Source organism: Bombina bombina, chromosome 3 (genome assembly GCF_027579735.1).
Source record: "Bombina bombina isolate aBomBom1 chromosome 3, aBomBom1.pri, whole genome shotgun sequence".
Taxonomy (NCBI): Eukaryota; Metazoa; Chordata; class Amphibia; order Anura; family Bombinatoridae; genus Bombina; species Bombina bombina.
This window is the reverse complement of record NC_069501.1, coordinates 187,129,147-187,146,172: the sequence shown is the minus strand read 5'-3', so window position 1 is coordinate 187,146,172 and position 17,026 is coordinate 187,129,147. Positions and strand designations below refer to the sequence as shown.

Sequence of the window (17,026 nt, the reverse complement as noted above, 5' to 3'; positions counted from 1 at the left end):
AATGCTGTAAAAGCAAGTGGAATATTTATATCATTCTTTTTAAAATATAGTAATAAGTCATCGGCATAAAGTGATAAGACACATTTTTGGGTACCCAAATTTATTCCCTCTAATCCCTGTCTTAAATAAATTGCCAAAGGCTTGATTGCTAAATTAAAAAGAAAGGGAGAGAGTGGGCATCCCTGTCGCGTTCCTTTCTCTAATTTGAAAAAGGATGTTTGGATATTATTAACTAGTATAGAAGAGATTGGATAATTGTATATACTCTTAATAAAGTTAATCAGGTTCCCGACGAAACCGAAATGAAACAGAGCATTATATAAATGTTCACAAATTATCGAGTCAAAGGCCTTCTCGGCATCAACCACAACCATAGCTAGATCATATTTAAGTGGAGGATTACCATTATGTAATTTATTCCAAAAATATTCTAACATCATAAAGTGTTTACCCCCTAAACCGCCGCTCCCGGAGCCCACCGCAAGCTATGATAAATATGTTAACCCCTAAACTGCCGCTCCCGGTCCCCGCCGCAACTATAATATATGTATTAACCCCTAAACTACCACTCCCGGTCCCCGCCGCAACTATAATATATGTATTAACCCATAAACCGCCACTCCCGGACCCCGCCGCCACCTACATTATACCTATTAACCCCTATCCTGCCCCCCTACACCGCCACCACTATAATAAATTTATTAACCCCTATCCTGCCCCCCCTACACTGCCGCCACTATAATAAATTTATTAACCCCTATACTGCCCCCCCTACACCGCCGCCACTGTAATAAAATTATCAACCCCTAAACCTAAGTCTAACCCTAGCCCTAACACCCCCCTAACTTAAATATTAATTAAATAAATCTAAATAATATTTCTCTTATTAACTAAATTAATCCTATTTAAAACTAAATACTTACCTTTAAAATAAACAATAATTATATTGTAGCTATTTTAGGATTTATTTTTATTTTACAGGCAAATTTCAATTTATTTTAACTAGGTACAATAGCTATTAAATAGTTATTAACTATTTAATAGCTACCTAGTTAAAATAAAGAGAAATTTACCTGTAAAATAAAAACTAACCTAAGTTACAATTACACCTAACACTGCACTATCATTAAATAAATTATTCCTATTTAAAACTAAATACTTACCTGTAAAATAAACCCTAAGATAGCTACAATGTAATTAATAATTACATTGTAGCTATTTTAGGATTTATATTTATTTTACAGGTAACTTTGTATTTATTTTAGCTAGTTAGAATAGTTATTAAATAGTTATTAACTATTTAATAACTACCTAGCTAAAAGAAATACAAAATTACCTGTAAAATAAATCCTAACCTAAGTTACAATTAAACCTAACACTACACTATCATTAAATTAATTAAATAAATTACCTACAAATAACTACAATTAAATTAAATTAAATAAACTAACTAAAGTACAAAAAATAAAAAAAGCAAAGTTACAAAAAATAAGTTACAAACATTTAAAAAATATTACAACAATTTTAAGCTACTAACACCTAATCTAAGCCCCCTAATAAAATAGCAAAGCCCCCCAAAATAAAAAATGTCCCTACCCTATTCTACATTAAAAAGTTACCAGCTCTATTACCTTACCAGCCCTTAAAAGGGCCTTTTGCGGGGCATGCCCCAAAGAAAACAGCTCTTTTGCCTGTAAAATAAAAATACTACCCCCCCAACATTAAAACCCACCAACCACATACCCCTAATCTAACCCAAACCCCCCTTAAATAAACCTAAAATTACCCCCCTGAAGATCATCCTACCTTGAGCCGTCTTCAGCCAGCCGACCACCGATGGAACCGAAGAGGAGATCCGGAGCAGCAGAAGTCATCATCCAAGTGGCGCTGAAGAAGTCTTTCATCCGATTGAAGTCAACATCCAGGCGGCGCTGAAGAGGTCTTCCATCCGATAGAAGTCTTCCATGCTGCGTCTTCAATCTTCATCCATCCGGAGCGGAGCGGAGCCATCTTCAGACGAGCCGAAGCGGAGCCATCCTCTTCTTCCCGACGACTAACGACGAATGAAGGTTCCTTTAAGGGACGTCATCCAAGATGGCGTCCCTTCAATTCCAATTGGCTGATAGGATTCTATCAGCCAATCGAAATTAAGGTAGGAAAAATCTGATTGGCTGATTGAAAATAGGTTTAGGGGTTAATAATTTTATTACAGTGGCGGCGGTGTAGGGGGGGCAGGATAGGGGTTAATACATTTATTATAGGTGGTGACGGTGTAGGGGGGCAGATTAGGGGTTAATAAGTTTATTATAGGTTGCGGCGGGGTCCGGGAGCGGCAGTTTAGGGGTTAAACTATTTCATTAGTTGCGGCGGGGTCCGGGATCTGCAGGATAGGGGTTAATAACTTTATTATAGGTGGCGGCGTTATAGGGGGGGCAGGATAGGGGTTACTAGGCATAATGTAGGTGGCGGAGGTGACCGGGAGCGGCGGTTTAGGGGTTAATACATTTATTATAGTTGCGGCGGTGTCCGGGAGCAGTGGTTTAGGGGTTAATAACTTTATTTAGTTGCAGGGGGCTCCGGGGGCGCCGGTATAGGGGGTAGAACAGTGTAGTTTAGTGTGGGTGCTTAGTGACAGGCTAGCAATAAAGCAGCGAGAACAGATGAGTGATAACTCTCACAGTCCGCTGCTCATCGCCCCGTACTTGGTGCGCGGCTTTTTGACAGATTTTTTGATAACTTAGGTGAGATTTTTCAGGTCCGCGGCGGCGATGGTAGGCGAGCTTAGGCGGGCGTATTGGGCCGGCGAAGGCAGGTAAAGTAGACACGTTGATAACTAGGCTCCAATATATGCAAGATGCCTAGTGATATATACAGAAAAAAATGTACATCCAAAAACAGGGAGTAGAAGAATTACAAAATTGCAATATTTAGCATACAAATACACAGCAGTTGGCCTAATGATACATATTTGCTAGAAAAGTTACTTTATAAAAATACAGACAAGTCCCTCTCTTTATTTAAACCTTTTGGCTCTAAAGTTCCTAATTCGTATATCCAACTTTTGCTTGGTATAGGTATAGATATATACAGATAAATATATCGGAATATCTATTTAAAAATACAAGGAACATATTCTGCAATGTACAGAACATTGGAGTGTAAAATATTTACAGTAAATACAAAGCGGTCGATTTATCAAAGCGTCAATCTCAGTGCATTCGCTGCCAATAGGATCCAATCAGCCAATAGGATTGAGCTCGCATTCTATTGGCTGTTCCAATCAGCTAATGGAATGCGAGCTCAATCCTATTGGCTGATCCAATAAGCCAATAGGATTTTTTCAACCTTAATTCCGATTGGCTAATAGAATTCTTTCAGTCAATCGGAATCTAAGGGACGCCATCTTGGATGACCTCATTTAAAGGAACCTTCATTCGTCGTTAGTCCATTGGAAGAAGAGGATGCTCCGTGCTGGATGTCTTGAAGATGGACCCGCTCCGTGTCGGAAGGATGAAGATAGAAGATGGCGTCTGGATGAAGACTTCTGCCCGTCTGGGGGACCACTTCTGCCAGCTTTGTTGAGGACATCTTGCCGCTTGGATGAAGACTTCTCCAGTAAGTGAATCTTTGGGGTTAGTGTTAGGATTTTTTAAGGGTGTATTGGGTGGGTTTTATTTTTAGGTTAGGGCTTTGGGCAGCAATAGAGCTAAATACCCTTTTAAGGGCAATGCCCATCCAAATGCTCTTTTCAGGGCAATGGGGAGCTTTGGTTTTTTTAGTTAGAGTTTTATTTGGGGGGTTGGTTATGTGGGTGGTGGGTTTTACTGTTTGGGGAGTTGTTTGTATTTCTTTTTCAGGTAAAAGACCTGATTTCTTTGGGTCAATGCCCCGCAAAATGCCCTTTTAAGGGCCATTGATAGTTTAGTTTAGGCTAGGTTTTTTTTTTTAATTTTGGGTGGGCTTTTTTATTTTGATAGGGCTCTTAGATTAGGTGTAATTAGTTTAAATATCTTGTAATTTGTTTTTTATTTTCTGTAATTTAGTGTTTGTTTGTTTTTTTAATTTAGCTAATTTTATTTAATTTATTTAATTGTATTTAATTTAGGTAATTTATTTAATTGTAGTGTAAGTGTTAGGTGTTAGTGTAACTTAGGTTAGGTTTTATTTTACAGGTAAATTTGTATTTATTTTAGCTAGGTAGTTATTAAATAGTTAATAACTATTTAATATCTATTCTACCTAGTTAAAATAAATACAAACTTGCCTGTAAAATAAAAAATAAACCCTAACTAGCTACAATATAACTATTAGTTATATTGTAGCTAGATTAGGGTTTATTTTATAGGTAAGTATTTAGTTTTAAATAGGAATTATTTAGGTGATAATAGTAGGTTTTATTTAGATTTATTTAAATTATATTTAAGTTAGGGGGTGTTAGGGTTAGGGTTAGACTTAGATTTAGGGGTTAATAAATTTATATATATATAGTGTCAGCGACGTTGCAGGGCGGCAGATTAGAGGTTAATAATATTTAACTAGTGTTTGCGAGGCGGGAGTACAGCGGTTTAGGGGTTAATATGTTTCTTATAGTGGTGGTGAGTTCCAGAGCTGCAGATTAGGGGTTAATATTTTTATTTTAGTGTTTGTGATGCGGGAGGGCCTCGGTTTAGGGGTTAATAGGTAGTTTATGGGTGTTAGTGTACTTTTTAGTACTTTAGTTATGAGTTTTATGCTACAGCGTTGTAGTGTAAAACTCATAACTACTGACTTTAAAATGCGATACGAATCTTGACGGTATAGGGTGTACCGCTCACTTTTTGGCATTCCAGGACAAGCTTGTAATACCGGCGCTATGTGAGTCCCATTGAAAAAAGACTATACGCAAATTGCGTAAGTTGATTTGCGGTAAGGCCAAAAAAGTGTGTGGTGCCCCTAAACCTGCTAGACTCGTAATACCAGCGGTAGTGAAAAGCAGCGTTATAACCTGATAACGCCGCTTTTTCAGTATAACGCAAAACTCGTAATCTAGTCGTATGTTAGCTATAGTATGTAATGTATTTATTTCATTTTTATCCCTATATCTACTAGTCCTGCTGCCAGACAGACATTACCTGTCATTAAAACTACATTTGAAAGTAATCTGTTCCTTGAAATGACATGTGATTATAATATTATTATTTAACATATTATTTAGATACTGAACATGCGTCTTTGTTGTCTGTGTGATTTAGAAAGAGTATACAATTGTAATCAACTTTCTACTTTACATAAATAAAGTTAATCACGGCGGATTCAATTTGCGTCGAATATGACACAAAATTCAAGTGGATTCCATCGTATTATCAGTTGAAGCTTTGATAAATCGGCCCCTATGTATAACACTTTTTTAAATATGAATATTGCACAAATATGTTTTTTCATGTTTTCATCTACTTGACTGTAAAGGGCTCCAATGCCCTTATATTTATGTGTACATTTGTATGTATGTGTTTATATGTGTATATATGTCTGTAAATACATAAATACACATATAAATACATCTGTACACACATATAAACATATATACAGTATATACATACACATGTCCATCTTTAGACATGTATATGTATGTATCACAGTATTAAAGCCCTTTGCCTGCCTTTTTCTCTCTAACAACTGAGATCTCATATCTTTGAGCCTTTATAATTTTTTTGTGCAATATTTTTTGTAATAATTTTTGATAAGATGGTGTTATTATGAGTGAAACTGTACTTTGTAATGTATTTTTGATGTGTTTTGTGACATCTTTTTATTTTTGTGAAACAGTTAAGCAGAGCTCTGAGGTTGCGCTAAGCTGCTTAACGTTAACTTAAATTGCGCTCAAGTGATCGCTTTTACTTTCAACTTGTAATACAAGCGATAACCCCCCCGCGTAACTGTTAATGCTCCCCTAGTAATTTAGCCATATATCTTTCCACTTGTATTTTATACCGTATATGTATTACTAGTGTATTAAATAACTGCTATCAGAAAATAATTATGATCCTAAAAAGAATGTACCAGTGAACTGCATTGTGAAAAAAACTACTTTATAATACATATGTATACATTTTACTAATTATGTAATATATAATGAAAACTTGTCTAAAGTATATTATCTAAAAAGTTTAAAAAATAATACTATTTTAATTGATTATATGATTATGACAAGTGAAAAGGAAAAAAAAGTTGGACTTTGTAAGAAAGCAAAGAATAATTTATTGATGTGTTATATACTAGAGATAAACCTAACACTTTTAATCATTCATGCTACTTGGTTTTACAACATTCCATAAATAGGTCTATTTGCATTCTACTTTAAGAAATTATTTTTCTGCTTCCTCCTCTGCCACCCAATAAGACTTGTTTAGTAACTGAAAATCCAATCAGTTTTGGGTTACACTGGTGACACTTCAGGAAAGTGGTGGTCTATACTTCCTTGACATTTCTGCATTTTTTATATTATTGTATTGTTCTCTTTTGCCCTTTTAACAGAATGTTTGCTTTATCCTGTTTGCATTAAAGGGACAGTCTACACCAGAATTTTTTTTGTTTTAAAAGATAGATAATCCCTTTATTACCCATTCCCCAGTTTTGCATAACCAACACAGTTATAATAATATACTTTTAACCTCTGTGATTATCTTGTATCTAAGCCTCTGCAAACTGACCCTTTATTTCAGTTCTTTTGACAGACTTGCAGTTTAGCCAATCAGTGCCTGCTCCCAGATAACTTCACGTGCACAAGCACAGTGTTATCTATATGAAATACGTGAACTAACACCCTCTAGTGGTGAAAAACTGTTAAAATGCATTCTGAAAAGAGGTGGCCTTCAAGGTCTAAGAAATTAGCTTATGAACCTCCCAGGTTAAGCTTTCAACTAAGAATACCAAGAGAACAAAGCAAAATTGGTGATAAAAGTAAATTGGAAAATTGTTTAAAGTGACATGCTCTATCTGAATCATGAAAGTTTATTTTGGCCTAGACTGTCCCTTTAACAGATCTGTATAGGCTGACCATATTGCTGCTTTAAAAAGGGATACATATGAAAAATACATATGTCAGGGCTGTTTAAAGAAATGCTTTGAATAATGTTCTGTTATAAGAACCCTGACATATGTATTTTTCATATGTGTTTCTTTTTAAAGTGGCAATATGGTCAACCTAGATCTGTAGGATGTCAAAATGTTTATAAAAATATTGTTACATCTATATACTTATGTCATAAAGGTAAAGTAAACATTCTCCATTAGGGGTGGATTTTAAAGTTTCCTCTCCATGTGACCTGGTGAGAAGAATGTGTTTTGGAGGCAGTGGTTTCCCTGTATATTTTGCTTTTGATATTCTCAAAATTATTCTTTTGACTCAACAAAACTAAGAATGAAATTTGTGAATAGCTAAAATCATAGGAAAAACCTTTAGAATTGAGTATCACCATAGATTGTATTAGTTCATCTATAGAGCCCTTTCATAAATACAGATAATTGTTAATATATCTTATCCATAATGGAATAAGATGTGTAAATTCTCCCATTCCATCTACAAATACTTGTGTAATCTCCCACCATCCAGTACAAATTTGCAAATGTGGGAGAATGTGCTGTCCATATGACCCTGCGTTGGATTTGTAAACTAAAATGATCTTTGGAAGTGAAAAATAATTCAAATAATAAATAATGATGGTTAATAATTAAAATAATTATTCCTTTGTATCAATATAGATAGTCTATTGGTCACCTCATGTTTATATATTTTTAATATTGGGAGTTCATATACATCCTGCATTTATAATATCCTCAGATTACCCATGGTGCCTATAAGCTTTGCCATTAAAATCCTATCTAATCTTATGCTGGATAGCCCCCACAAAGACAGCTTATTACAATAAATGTTATATCCGCACAGAGAAATGGACCAGCTGTTCACATCTCTATTTTTGTGCTATTCCTGGTTGATAAACATTGCAGAAAAAAAACAGCTTGACTTTTTTCCATTTGAATGATGCTGACATTTTTAGATGCTTGCTGGTATACAGGTCCATTTATTGTCTGGATTTTTTTGATCAAAAATGATTTTACAAAAACACTACATGGGTGTAATTTATTAATTAAATGGATATTAAAGTATTTGCTGCTTTGTCATGTTATAACACAGAGATTGCTACCTTTTAGAACCCACCAGAGGCCAGTTTCAGAACATACTTAGCTGCATGAAAGTGTTTGAGAGGCAAACTAGTGTCGAGCACATATGTACCAGTTAGCACCTATCTAAGCATCAGCACCAGTCACTTGCCCAAGGAGTTCATATTCCAGTGTCTGTTAAAATAGTGCCGTGAATTCAATATAATGATGCTTACTTTTTTTCTTTAAACACTTGAGTGTTAGCCAAACTATTTTTAACGTTGTGTGGTCAATCACAAACCTTTGCTAAAGGATGATGATCGACACTTGTATTGGTTATTTAAATACTGAATAATTGTTAAGTTTTAGTTTCTAAAAACTACTTTGGTGTCTATAAAGTAATGGGTGCTGCCATGTTTAAACCTAGGTTTCACTTATCTAATCTCTTCTGCTAAGCACTATTAGAGTCAGTTATGAGTCATACGATTGCTGTGTTGAATATCACAATGTTTCAAGGACCTTTAAACCCTGTGAGATAGTTACGTTATCAGCTCATATATAACTGCTGCTAACTGGTCTCGGCAGGGAATGTGAGTTAAGAACAGACGTTTAAATCTACAGAACCCATTATCATCTAAAAATTCAGGGAAACTGGAAAGCTCATAATTTAAAATACAGGAAAAGGGGACACAAACAATGAAAGAAAGTTGTTGTTTTTTACTTTACATAATTGTCTTCTTTTTTTAAAGTTAAAGGGTTAATAGTTTAGGGTGTTTGTTGATGGGGGTTCTGGCAGTTTAGGAGTTTATAGTTTAGAGTGGATCATGTTATGTAGCAGAAGGTAGGAAAATGTTTATGTACCTGATTTGTTTGGGCCTTTGCTAGATATTGTGCTATCATAAGCCATTCTCTGGGTCCTTAAGAGGCTTCTAGAGAACAATACAGGAGTCAGTAACAATTTCATAATTAGAAAAATGGAAATGCGGAGGACGGTAAAATTCAGAATTTATAATCCTTTATTAAAACATGGGTTCTATTTATCAAGCCTCAAATCTGCAGGGGGCAGCGTTTCACCAGTAGTGAACTGCTGGTGCAATGATAAATGCCGTCGGAGTATGCTGTCGGCATTTATTGATGTGCAGCGGACATGGTTTGCTATAGCGGATCTTGTCCGTCCACACAATGATAAATGGACCCATGGAAGAAAAAAAGGATATAAAAACACCACTAGCAAGTGGATAAACCAGTCTGTATAATAATAATAATTTGGTAAGCCCATGATCACAATCTACATCAAGTGCTAGGTGTACCTAATGGATTAAAAAGACAATTCTGTTAAAAAAAATGTAAAAGGGCAGCAGAGATAATTGCAATGTTAGTTGACACCCCCATGGAGATCCCTCTTCAAATATATTTCATCCAAGAAGTCCAAGGGTTTGTTTTTTTTGTAGCGACTAAAATCTGTTGGTACATCTCTATTTTATTAATTGTTTTTTTTTGTAATACACATTGGTAACTCTTGTTCCACTGGATTAAAATGTAAACATATGCAAACTATAGGTACAATATGCAAAATAAATATATATCAAAGATTGACATCAATATTTTTATTGTTTGTAGGATTACAGTATCTGCTATGTGCTTTATGGATTTTAGTAGATTTCCACTGGACACTCAAAACTGCTCTCTTGAACTGGAAAGTTGTAAGTAGGTTTCCAAAGTCAGTATGTCTAAGAATTTTAAGCTGTATTCCAACTTTAACATAACTGTTATGAAATATATTTTACATCACATGAAAAGAACAACTGTTTCATATTGTTTACTATAGTTACATGTCCCACTCTCTTAAAAGGGCATGTTTGTAATCGTCATTGTTTATATTACAAGAAAATGAGAATCTTACATTTTCCAAATCAGCACACTTTCTGAGATATTTATCAGCCATACCATAGCTAACTATGGGCTTGATCACAATCTATTGGCTGTGTCCATGTTTGCTCCTTTTCTGACCGAAAAATGCTACTTTTCAATTCAGTGCAATCAGAATAGTGTTTTTTCAGCTACTTCCCACACTCGCAAAAGCCCTATTTCTCCTGTAAGGCCAATTCACCTTTTCAAGGTCAGTTTTGACTTTTTGAATTCGACACCTCTAGGCAATCGATAAGTCATAAAAAGGGCATTGGAATTTTTAAAACTATTTCACAGCTATTTGGAAACAGTCTATTATCTTGCACATGTGAAATTACCACAGGAGACAGGGCACCCATTTATAAATGTATATGTACATACTGTATACATTTGTATATGTGTATTGATTACATGATATCCTGTACAGGAAGGGAATCTACAGGAAAAGTCACTTCAGGACCCCAACATATACAAATGGCTTTTTTTTCTTTTTCTTTTTTAAATATTTGATTGTAATTTATTTTGCTATATGATAAACAAGTATTGTTTATGACAATATTTTTTCTATTGTTTGTTAAAACACCATTAACATTTTTTCCTTGCACAATGAACAAAGGGGTTACATGAAAAGACCTTTATTGTAACCTTAAGAGGTGTGAATAGGCTATTGTATCAGTCAGTTTCAGGTGACCTCCCAGTTTATTTTTTGACAACAGCTACTTCACACACGAAAGGCCTTTTCAGGAGCGTTTTTGTTGAAAAGGCTTCGCTGTTGCAGGCTTTTAACAAACAAAACCATATTGTATTGTGATCATTTGAGAGACTCAATACTAAAAAGCTATTTCGGGAGCGAATTGCTGATAGATTTGGATGGACCCCTATAAGGGGAAGCAACAAGTGAAAACATTCTTAGACAGCGTACATTTTTTAAATTTACACTTATAAATGACAAACACAAAACAATTAGAATTCTCTCTTAGCATTTGTTCCTTTTATCTTCTAATTTTTAATCATTAGTTTTAATTAAAAAATATAAGTATACAATCCTAAATGTTGGCGTTTTGGGAAGGTGAATTGATGCTCAATGTGTGAAATTAAAATGTGTGTTTGAAATATTTTGAAAATAAAGAATCACATGCTGCTATTTACCATATGTGCCATAGAAAAATTAAGCAAACATATACACTTTTTTTGCACTTCATATTGTGGTGTTTTCCAGTGTTAGGGTATTTCTGGAAAAATACTTGGTCTGCTAAAAAATAACAAGGTAGGATTTGTGTGGGTACCTCACAGAAAAAAAATTGATTTTTGTGTGTAAATGCAACGACTGGAAAACAGCTTTCATATATCATACTCATATATCATATTCCATTTGGATTTTTTCACTTGGATTTTTGGTGATCTGTCAATATACACAAGTAAACCCCTATTGCATGTAAACTCATTGTACAATGAATCTGAATGATCTGCTGCATACAGTTAACACCAGTACCTAGATTATGTAGGCAACAGTGTTATTTTTAAATAACACTCCCCTTAGCACCTTACACATCATGTACAAGTCCTACCCTTTGATATTTAGGATTCCCACTTAATTCTAATTGGATAACAATCAAGTATAAATTAGAGATAACCTGGACTAGGTTCAGCCTACAGAGAAGAAGATTACATTACAGAATATTTTAGAGTGGCCAGAAGAGGCTGAAGTGTAGACGAGACTTGACGCAAAATAGAAGTTATTCCTGGAACTAGGATTAACAGCTGTTAGGGTGTTGCCATTTTAAAGCTGCTCACATCTGCTGGAGATGAGCTTGTGTTGAGTGGAAGGTATGACTCTTGGGTGCATCCTTATTATAGATGGATGCATAAAAGGTAAGACCCGTAGGTGCTGAATGTATGTTAAGTGTTAGAAAAAGGGTGTTCTTCATGTGAGTTGTGCTGGGTGTATAGTCATGGTTAGGGTTAATTGCAGTTAGAGTGAGTGAGCATTAAATATCATGATAAAGATCACAGTTATGCTTAATAGCAGTAAGGGGCTGCAGTGAATAATAGTGGTGTGGGATGTCACACTGATAATATTTAGTAATGATAATGGTATTTATAAATTGACTCCAGTGCTTATTTATTACATATTTATAGCAATTTTGGAAGGAGCTCTGACAAAGTTTCTGGGTGGTCATTACCAACACCAGGAAGTAGTCATTATTACATAAAAATTTCCCATATGGGTATTGTGATATGGGGCAAAAATAGAACAGTATGTGTTACAATATTAATGTATCGTTCCAAAGGATAGCCGCAAAAAAAACTATTTTCAATTTAAACTCATTGGCGATTCATTATCTATGATTTGTAAATCTGTAGATTCAATTACATAAGGCTTGATATAAAAAACTGGTTTAGAATGATAATGCTTGACATGCTCATTTCGTAATTTACATATGTCACTGACTACAATAGACTGGAGCCAGAATGTTATAGTAAATGATTTCCCACATGTTTTTTTCAGACGCATATAATGAGGATGACCTCATGTTGTACTGGAAACGTGGTAACGACTCTCTAAGAACAGACGAACATATTTCACTGTCTCAGTTTTTCATTGAAGAGTTCAGTGCTTCCAGTGGTCTGGCACTGTACAGCAGTACAGGTACATTGTCATACTACTTAAAGGGACAGTCTAGTCAAAATTAAACTTTCATGATTCAGCGATTTAAAACAACTATCCAATTTACTTTTATCATCAAATTTGCTTTGAGCTCTTGATATTCTTTGTGGAAAGGTAGGTAGGCTCATATGCTAATTTCTAAGCCCTTGAGCTTCCTCTTATCTCAGTGCATTTTGACAGGTTTTCACAGTTAGACACTGTTAGTTCATGTGTGTCATATAGCTAACATTGTGCTCACTCCTGTGGAGTTATTTAAGAGTCAGCACTGATTGGCTAAAATGCATGATTGTCTAAAGAACTGAGATAAGGGGGCAGTCTGCAGAGGCTTAGATACAAGGTAATAACAGAGGTAAAAAGTATACTAATATAACAGTGTTGATTATTCAAAACTGGGGAATGCGAAATAAAGAGATTATCTATATTTTTAAACAATATATATTCTGGAGTAGACTGTCCCTTTAATGCCTGTAATGATGCAAATGTATTATGGAGTAATAGGCCCCAGTAACATCAGAACTGATGAATAAAACTGTACTTTATTCTAGGTGTATGGTAAATATTGAGTTTAGCAAAATAACTGACAGTGATACAGAATGCATGGAATACCCGATATTAATATTCTCTATTACGCACCCAAGGATTTAGTAACATAAATCTTATCATTGGTGTATTGCACTGTATACAAGCAGAACATGTATATACTGTAAATAGCACATAATCCAAAATGGCCTTATAATAAAATGAACAGCTATGTATCAGCTCCCCTAGAGTATAATTGATTGATATTACAGCTTCTTATTGGCTGTATTAGTCCTGCTCCAAAAGTAATGAAACTGATTTCTGGCAAGAGCACTGCAAGGGATTTCAAGTTAAAGGGACTCTGTACTGTAAAAGTACTGTGTGATTTGTTATACCAACTACAGAACTTAAAGGGACACTGAACCCACATTTTTTTCTTTCGTGATTCAGATAGAGCATGCAATTTTAAGCAACTTTCTAATTTACTCCTATTATAAAATTTTCTTCATTCTCTTGGTATCTTTATTTGAAATGCAAGAATGTAAGTTTAGATGCCGGCCCATTTTTGGTGAACACACTGCGTTGTTCTAGCTGATTGGTGTTCTCTTGCTGATTGGTGGATAAATTCACCCACCAATAAATAAGTGCTTTCCATGGTTCTGAACAAAAAAATAGTTTAGATGCCTTCTTTTTCAGATAAAGAAAGCAAGAGAACGAAGAAAAATTTATAATAGGAGTAAATTAGAAAGTTGCTTAAATTTGCATGCTCTATCTAAAGAAAAAAATTGGGTTCAGTGTTCCTTTAAAATGTATGGGAAATTATTGCTTTGTGGTTATTTTATGCATGAAAAGCAGTTTGCTCTTTGAAAACACAACACATTTAAATGGACAGAGCATACAGAGAGAGCAGACCTCCTTATCTTTCTCTTTATATACAAAAGCCAGGGTTCTAACAGAATAGCAAACACATCAGATCAGCAAACGGAAGTGACGTTCCATCAGCTGTCTGATCAAAAATGCTCACCATGCATGCGCTCCTGCACGTCACAACCCATCGGCACTAATAACATAGCCATCAGATTTTGTATAGTTGTTAGAGCGCATACACCTACAAATGCCTATATATATATATATATATATATATATATATATATATATATATATATTAAAATTGTAATTATTAAAAGAGAAAGAACAGCACTCCTGAGATAGAACAAAAGCTATAATAACTTCCATTCCTGTTCATTTATATTGCAAATCAGGGTGCGCGTTCTTTTAGCACACAAAACTACAAAATATGTGTACATTAGCTATTTGTATACAATTTAATACACTCCAGCAGCATAACATTGATAATTGTGAATAACCTTTAAAACATGCAAACTGTCACTAATAACTTATAGGCACAGTACTAGAAATAATGCATGAAACTTTCTGAATCACTTCCATGTAACTTTAACTATCTGAAATAGAAAAGCTTTGATATTGCAATGTAAAATCTTATAAATCAATAACGCCTAGATTTAGAGTTCTGCGTTAGCCATCAAAACCAGCGTTAGGGGGTCCTAAAATAAAAAGTTTACAGCTCTTTTACCTTACCAGCCCTTAAAAGGGCCTTTTGCGGGGCATGCCCCAAAGAAAACAGCTCTTTTGCCTGTAAAAAAAATACAATACCCCCCCCAACATTACAACCCACCACCCACATACCCCTAATCTAACCCACCTAAACCCCCCTTAAAAAACCTAACACTAAGCCCCTGAAGATCTTCCTACCTTGTCTTCACCACGCCGGGTATCACCGATCCGTCCAGAAGAGGCTCCGAAGTCTTCATCCTATCCGCCAAGAAGAGGTCCAGAAAAGGTTCCGAAGTCTTCATCCTATCTGCCAAGAAGAGGAGATCCGGACTGGCAAACATCTTCATCCAAGCGGCATCTTCTATCTTCATCCATCCGATGAGGAGCGGCTCCATCTTCAAGACCTCCGGCGCGGATCCATCCTCTTCTAACGACGTCCTATGTCCGAATGAAGGTTCCTTTAAGTGACGTCATTCAAGATGGCGTCCCTCGAATTCCGATTGGCTGATAGGATTCTATTCTTGGCGGATTGGATTCTATTCTTGGCGGATTGGATCAGCCAATCCGATTGAACTTCAATCTGATTGGCTGATTCAATCAGCCAATCAGATTTTTCCTACCTTAATTCCGATTGGCTGATAGAATCCTATCAGCCAATCGGAATTTGAGGGACGCCATCTTGGATAATGTCATTTAAAGGAACCTTCATTCGGACTTAGGACATCGTTAGAAGAGGTTGGATCCGCGCTGGAGGTCTTGAAGATGGAGCCGCTCCTCGTCGGATGGATGAAGATAGAAGATGCCGCTTGGATGAAGATGTTTGCCGGTCCGGATCTCCTCTTCTTGGTGGATAGGATGAAGACTTCAGAGCCTCTTCTGGACCTCTTCTTGACGGATAGGATGAAGACTTCGGAACCTCTTCTGGACGGATCGGTGATACCCGGCGTGGTGAAGACAAGGTAGGAAGATCTTCAGGGGCTTAGTGTTAGGTTTTTAAGGGGGGTTTGGGTTAGATTAGGGGTATGTGGGTGGTGGGTTGTAATGTTGGGGGGATATTGTATGTTATTTTACAGGCAAAAGAGCTGTTTTCTTTGGGGCATGCCCCGCAAAAGGCCCTTTTAAGGGCTGGTAAGGTAAAAGAGCTGTTAATTTTTTATTTTAGAATAGGGTAGGGCATTTTTTTATTTTGGGGGGCTTTGTTATTTTTTTAGGGGGCTTAGAGTAGGTGTAATTAGTTTAAAATTCTTGTAATCTTTTTTTATTTTTTGTAATTTAGTGTTTGTTTTTTTTTGTAATTTAGTTTAGTTGATTTAATTGTAGATAATTGTAGGTAATTGTAGGTAGTTTATTTAATTAATTTATTGATAGTGTAGTGGTAGGTTTAATTGTAACTTAGGTTAGGATTTATTTTACAGGTAATTTTGTACTTATTTTAACTAGGTAGCTATTAAATAGTTATTAACTATTTAATAGCTATTGTACCTAGTTAAAATAAATACAAAGTTGCCTGTAAAATAAATATAAATCCTAAAATAGCTACAATATAATTATTAGTTATATTGTAGCTATATTAGGGTTTATTTTACAGGTAAGTATTTAGCTTTAAATAGGAATAATTTATTTAATAAGAGTTATTTTATTTTGTTAGATTTAAATTATATTTAACTTAGGGGGGGTGTTAGGGTTAGACTTAGCTTTAGGGGTTAATACATTTATTATAGAAGCGGTGAGGTCCGGTCGGCAGATTAGGGGTTAATACTTGAAGTTAGGTAGCGGCGATGTTAGGGAGGGCAGATTAGGGGTTAATACTATTTATTATAGGGTTTTTAAGGCGGGAGTGAGGCGGTAGCGGTGAGGTCCGGTCGGCAGATTAGGGGTTAATAAGTGTAGGTAGGTAGCGGCGACGTTGGGGGGGGGGCAGATTAGGGGGTAATAAATATAATATAGGGGTCGGCGGTGTTAGGGGCAGCAGATTAGGGGTACATAGGAATAATGTAGGTTGCGGCGATGTACGGAGCGGCAGATTAGGGGTTAGTAATAAAATGTAGGGGTTAGCGATAGCGGGGGCGGCAGATTAGGGGTTAATAAGTGTAAGGTTAGGGGTGTTTAGACTCGGGGTACATGTTAGGGTGTTAGGTGCAGACTTAGGAAGTGTTTCCCCATAGGAAACAATGGGGCTGCGTTAGGAGCTGAACGCGGCTTTTTTGCAGGTGTTAG

The 17,026-nt window shown here is 35.7% G+C and overlaps 1 protein-coding gene across 1 annotated transcript in view; it reads left to right on the top strand.

The window, feature by feature from the left end:
• GABRR3 (gamma-aminobutyric acid type A receptor subunit rho3) overlaps positions 1–17,026 on the top strand; it is a 94,287-nt gene that overhangs the window by 37,133 nt on the left and 40,128 nt on the right. The window contains exons 4-5 of the mRNA XM_053704568.1: positions 9,760–9,842; positions 12,557–12,697. Coding sequence (XP_053560543.1) covers positions 9,760–9,842; positions 12,557–12,697 — 224 coding nt within the window. The remainder of the gene's footprint in view (positions 1–9,759; positions 9,843–12,556; positions 12,698–17,026) is intronic.